The following is a 6523-nucleotide window of genomic DNA, read 5'->3' on the forward strand; positions in this document are numbered from 1 at the left end:
TGCCCAGGGAGCGTCGTCCCGCCTTTATGACTCAGCACCTTGTCCGTGACTGTCCGATTAAGTGCTGCTGAAAGGTGCTATAGTTACAAATCATTTTAATGTGTTTCAATGTTACTCTTCCAGGGGTGCTACCAGTCAACGTGACAGATTACTGCCAGTTAGTCCGCTATCTCTGTCAAAACGGTCGCTGCATCCCAACCCCTGGGAGCTACCGGTGCGAGTGCAATAAGGGATTCCAGCTGGACCTCCGTGGGGAGTGTATCGGTACGTGAGTGAGTGTTAGGTTGGCATCAAGAGGCTATTCCTTGACAATGCTGGCTTTCTATTATGGCTATAACAAATGACTTCAAATTTAGTGGCTTAAAACAATACACATTTATAATCTTTCAGTTATATAGGTTGGAAGTCCAGCCCAGTTCTTAATGGGCCAGAATCCAAGGAGCGGCAGGGTGTGTCCTTTTTGGAGGCTCTAAGGAGAACCCATTATTTGCCCGAGTACCTGAATTCTAGGCTCATGGCCCCTTCCTCTGTCTTCAAAGCAAGCAGTAAAGCATCTTACAGTCTCTCCCTGAACTCTCTGAATCTCTCTTCCAAGTCCTTCTTCCACATTTAAGAATGTTTGTGATTGGGGAACCTGTGTAATCCAGGAAAATCTTCCCATCTCAAGATCCGTGAATAGCAACAGGGCCGGGAGGTGGCATGGAGGTTAAGCGTGCTGGACTCCCACATGGCCGATGTTGGTTCGAGTTCCGGATGGACCTGGCGGCTTACTTTCTCACCTCTCTCTCTTGCTCTCACTTTGTCCCTCTCTGGTCAAACTAACTAACTAACTAACTAAAGTTAAATACAACAATTCTTTTTAAAAAATCAGTGAATAGCAACCTTAAGTTCATCTGCAACTTAAGTTCCCCATTGCATGTGAAATAACTGCAGGTTCTGGGGGTTAGACATGAACATATTTGCGGAGGGCTTTATTATGCCCACCACAATTCCTTTTAACCTTCATCGTGAACTATTTTCAAGTCATTGCTGATAACTCCAACTTAAATCATCTTTCCAAAAACCTGACCATCAAAAGCAAGCTTTAAAAGTCTCCCCAATTAAGAAATTTTACCCATTTTATTCACTTAAATGGATAATTTAGCAATGCTCTAGTTAGTCATTAAAAAATTGAGGAGAAAAACTTAAAATTGCTGACAAGGCACTTAAGCTCCTGAAGGGAGGAAATGTAACACAAAATAATAATTTGTTGCATTGAATAAAAATAAGTTCCCATTCTGTAATTATGAATGAGGCAGAAATGAGTAGTTCTTGTTTTCCCAAGCTCTTTCGTCTCCTGAGGATAAGAACAGCCCATCTAGAGGTCACCCAGAGCTGGGCAGAGGAGAGAATGTCTAGCTTAGGCCTGGTCAGTGCAAGATCAGACCTTCTTAGCTGCTACGAAGTGTGTGGACAAGTGGATTATCTTTGCTAAGCCTTAGCTTCCTCATCTTTACAAATAGGGGGTTATAAATCAGTTTACTCTGAGTCTACTGATAATCCTAAGTGACTGTAAAACTGCTTGCCTGTGTATTGAAGATATCTGGGAATGGGGCCGGACTCTATGGTGGGTAAGAGCAACCCTTCACATGACAGTTGCTTCATGTTTTGTTCTAACATTCTTAGTAGAACTTAGCAGGAGATGCTTAGATATGGCTAGGCCTTCTTTTTATTGAAAATACAGAGCTTCAAGACATACTCAGAATCCAAAAACCACTTCTGAAAAGTTAGTGTTTGAATTTTTTAGGCCAGACTTAAGTAGAAAATGTTTATTGGCTTGGAGTGTTGAGTTGCTACATGTTTGAAATTTTTCTCTGAAAAAATGACACATGAAAATAATACACTTTAACTGCTCAACCAGTCTTCGGATGGCTAGTGATACAGTGTATTGTAGTAGAGACAAAAAAGGTCCTTTCTTTGTGGTATTTATTTATTAAAAGGAAAATGTTCTATATGTATAAAAGAAAATAAAGTCTTAGAATTAGGAGTTACTGCTGCCTAATTTTTCCCTAAAATATGTTGTGTTTTGCAGATGTCGATGAATGTGAGAAAAACCCTTGTGCTGGAGGAGAGTGTATTAATAACCAAGGTTCCTATACCTGCCAGTGTCGAGCTGGCTACCAGAGCACACTCACCCGGACAGAGTGTCGAGGTATGGGCCAAGTGTGGAATACGGGGCATGTATGCCAAATGAGGGGTTTGCTTTAAAGGAGTTCAGTGGAGTTTAAATAATCCTTTCCAGGAGAGGCTAATACAAGTTCAGTATCCCTCATCCAAAATGCTTGGTACCAGAAGTATTTTGGATTTGGGAAGAAGTATGTATCCATAATGATATATCTTGGGGACAGGCCTCAAGTCTAAACAGAAGATTCACTTATGCTTTGTATACACCTATACAAACTGAAGGCCATGTTATATACACTGTTGTCTTTTTGCTGTGTTTTGACCGCAACCTGTCACATGAGATCAAGTGGGGAGTTTTCCACTTATGGCCTCATATGGGTATCCAAAAGGTTTTGGTTTGAAGTATTTTAAATTTCTAATTTTCAGATTAGAGATGCTTGACCTCTGTAGTCCCATTGCCTATTGCCTTTTGCATGTAATGTTGTCACTCTGAAGGACCGTTTTGTAATATCTAGCAAGCATTCAGATTATTTTAAAAGGTGTTCTGTGTCTACAGGAATATCTTATTTTCACTACTTTTTGGTCTCATCTCTTATTGCCTGTTAGTTTTATATCTGAAGCTAAAGAATGTGATATAGAAACTGAGGAAAGCCTCAGGTGAAATTATATGCGCTTTGGGGATGGCAGGTGGCGTGGTGGTTAAAGGTGCTGGACTCCCACATGGCCGACTACAGTTCAACTCCTGGATCTGGTGGTGGCTTGCTTTCTCACTTTCCTTCTCTTTTCCCTCTGTCTCTCTCTGATCAAACTAGAAAATAATAATAATAAATAAAGTTAAATAAAATAATTCTTTTAAAAGTTTTATGCACTTAATTTCTTTTTATTTTGTAAGAGGTTTTCACCTTAGGGCACATGCATTCTGGGGAGACAGTGAAAGGAAAAATATGCACTTAATTTCTTTTCATTTTCTAAGACGTTTTCACCTTAGGGCACATGCACTCTGGGGAGACAGTGAAAGGGAAAGTGAGAAATCACCTTCCAGGGAGGATGGCCACACCACCGTCCCTTCTTCTCCATTCTCCTCTTGGGGGTTTTGGGCACGCATTCACCCGTTCCAGGTGTGATTTTCAAGCCACTGGGTCTGGGATTCAATCCATAATTGGCCATGTAGGAGTCCAGTGACATAACTGCTCTGTCATCTTTTGGCCCCAAAATGCACTTAATTTCTTAACAGAGAGGTCTAAAGGGTAAGGAGGTGGGCTATAAATCATGGCTTTGTGTTCGTGTGGACAGCAGCAACATCTGCTGAGAGCTGGTGGGAAATGCAGAATCCCAGGTCCCATCTCAGACCTGTTGAGTCAGAAACAGTGTTTTAACAAGATCCTCAGTGATCTGTATGTATATTAAAGTTCCCCTCATTAAAATGTCCTTTCAAACTTCTTTGTTAATTCATTTATTAAGCCATCTAATATGCCTCTTATTAAATGACTTTTTTCGTACATTGTTTGTAGGACAGAAATAAACCAAATAAACTGCCCATTCTGAGAAAAATCAAATATCTATATCTATGTCTATAAACTTGGCACAAAACTAGCTGTACAATAAATTCAGTAAAGCCAGATAAAAATAAGCAAAATTGTTCCAAGTACAAGGAGTGGTAGGGGGTTTATATAGCTTCAAAAGATTGGCAGTCACTAACGAAAGTTAATTTTCTTTGCCTCCTTTGGCAAAAGCTCTTCATGTAAGTTGAAGATCTATCAAGGTTTTGGTTTCTATCAGTGAACTGGGTTTGAAATATCTCTGAGTTGGGTTTTGACTTAGAGACTTCTTGCCTTTCTTATATTTTTGTATGCTACCTATCATGGGCAATTTGAGCAGAAAAAAACGGAAGCTGACATTTCAGTCTGCTACTATGCCTATTAACGTCCTGTTTACTGATTTATAAATGTAGTTGGGTTGAATATTTAATTGAGTTGGGTGCCCTGTTAAATGTAACTATTGTTTAAAACAATGAACATGTATACACTGTATCCTAGGCATTTTAAATAATAGAAGATAAAATGAAATCCAGGTCCAGAGACTGCACTGTTAAATAAGCAGAGAAGTGATTACTGAGAGCACTCAGCTTGGACAAGGGCCAGCCAGTCTGAATGCATGTGGCGGTCACCAATCAGAGACTTCATTTGTTAGAGACTGGGGATGGTGACTTAAATGTCTCAAACCCTGTCTAATTTGAGAACATACGTGGACAACACGCTCACATTCTTTGATTGATGGAAGGTGGCATGGAATTGTATCTGAGGACTACACCAAGGGCAGGAGAGAGGGACAGACCAGGCAGATAGAAACAGGGTGGAGGAGGACTTGGAATGGCAAACTTTCTTTTATTTCCTAAGGCAGTGGAGAGCCTCATGGCTTCTGAAATTGATGGGGAGAGAAAATGGTGAACTCTCTATCCTGTTTATTTTAAGCTGGAGCCTCAAAAATTGTAGAATCCTTCAAAAAAAAAAAGTCTGCTCAAGAATATGTGGCTTTTACTGTGTTTTAGGAATGTGGAGCAAGTCAGATTTTAGCAAGGATTAAGAAATAAAGAGAAAAGATCGTAGGTTGTTGGCACAAAGATCAGACAGAAGAAAAGCCCAGACTGCCTTAGCTAGTCCAGTGACTCGTGTGGAAACCACTGCAGGATCTGCCCAGAAAGAAAGTGCGTCTGCGGGTCACAGTGCAGAGGCAGGATAGACAGAGCAGCCGATGTGCTGTGATGGCACATTCTTGTCCAGAGGATGTTTAGGACACTTAAACACTTAAACTCAGGCAACTGTGGCAACTGTGGCCTCAGATCCACAGAGAGGTCCACTCCCATCCACTCTGCACTGTTCCCTGGTCCTGATCGTGTGGGCATAAGCCCTGGAGATGATTGTGTGCTGTGTAGACAAGGCAATTCTATGTTCATCACGTGTGTGCCTCCTAGAAACTGAGGGAAGCAGATAATACAGGTTACCATGTTGTCCACTGTGGACTGGTTGCTAATCTTTAAATTACAATTCAATACAATTCAAGGTATTGTCTTTTTTTTTAAAAAAAGAACTATTTTATTTCATTTACTATCATTGTTATTTGTTAAATTTGACCAGAGAGAGAAAGGGAAAGTAGGAGAGCAAGCCTCTAGGTCCAGAACTCAACCATGGTTGGCCTTGTGGGAATCCAGCCCTCAACCACCATGCCACCTGGGGGGTCCCAGTGTTGTCATTTGTAACACCTCTACGTGGAGTTCTGTTGTTTACTTTAGCGACTATCAAGCACAGCAGAAACAAAGGGAAATACTTGCCAAGTACGAATACTTTGCTTGGTAGATCGAATACAGCTAAAGTTGTAAAAATGACTAGGAATATATAAACAATGAAACTATATCTTTGACTGGAATGATTAATATATAGTGTATCCATGCTGGGAAATCCCATGTTGTATTCTGGTAAAGATGTATAGTTATCAAATGTAAAAACAAGAAAATAGGCAGATGACATAGCAGTTACGTTGCTGGACACCCACATGGCCAACCATTGTTTGGGTCTCGGACCCAGTGACTTCAAAATCACACCAGGCACATGTATGCACATTCCCAAGATTCTGGGAGGACAATGGAGGAGAAGGGATTGTGGTGTGGTCATCTTCCCTGGGGGGGGTGACTTCTCACTTTCTCTCTCACTGTTTCTCTCTCTCCAGTGAGTGCGCATGCCCTAAGACAAAAACCTCTTAAAAATGTTAAAAAATAAAATATATAGATTATGAAAAGTTCTATTTTTTTTCTCAAGATTAAAAAAAAAAAGAAACTAAAAAAAAAACCTGCACTTGGACCAGACTGCCATAAGAAAGATAGATATTCCAAAGCCATGTGAGTAGTGGTTTTCAGGCAGAATTAAATGTCTTTTTTTAAAAAAAAATAGCATTTCTGCTTTATTGTTCTGATATATCTATAAGATCCTCCTTTTTGGGACCAGCAGTTAACGTAATGGCTATGTCACTGACTCCCATGTAGTCAACCACAGTTCAAGTCCTGGACCCGGTGGCTTAAACTCACACCGGCATCCTGAGAGAATGGAGGAGAAGAGATTGCAGTGTGGCCATCCCCCCTGGGGGGTGATTTCTCGCTTTCTATCTCTCTGTCTCTCTCTGTCTTTCTGGCGCACACATGCGGCCTATAGCAAAAAACCTCTCAAAAACAAAAATAACAAAAACAAAAGATCCTCCCTTTTAATCATGTGTTGAAAGATACAAAGTTAAATATAAATGGCATATACTGGTTCATAAAATTAGCTAGAAAAATGGTAATAAAAAGAATCTGTTTTGTTTACAAATTGAA

General features: G+C 40.4%; 1 protein-coding gene across 1 annotated transcript in view; it reads left to right on the top strand.

Moving 5' to 3' along the window:
- The window catches only part of LOC102495054 (fibrillin-1), a gene marked incomplete at its 3' end in the record, with an annotated part of 283471 nt that overhangs the window by 161043 nt on the left and 115905 nt on the right, over nt 1-6523 (top strand). The window contains exons 11-12 of the mRNA XM_014584254.2: nt 124-264; nt 2072-2191. Of these exons, the coding sequence (XP_014439740.1) occupies nt 124-264; nt 2072-2191 (261 nt within the window). The remainder of the gene's footprint in view (nt 1-123; nt 265-2071; nt 2192-6523) is intronic.

The sequence above is a fragment of the Tupaia chinensis genome, unplaced genomic scaffold (genome assembly GCF_000334495.1).
Source record: "Tupaia chinensis unplaced genomic scaffold, TupChi_1.0 Scaffold146140_1, whole genome shotgun sequence".
Classification (NCBI taxonomy): domain Eukaryota; kingdom Metazoa; phylum Chordata; class Mammalia; order Scandentia; family Tupaiidae; genus Tupaia; species Tupaia belangeri.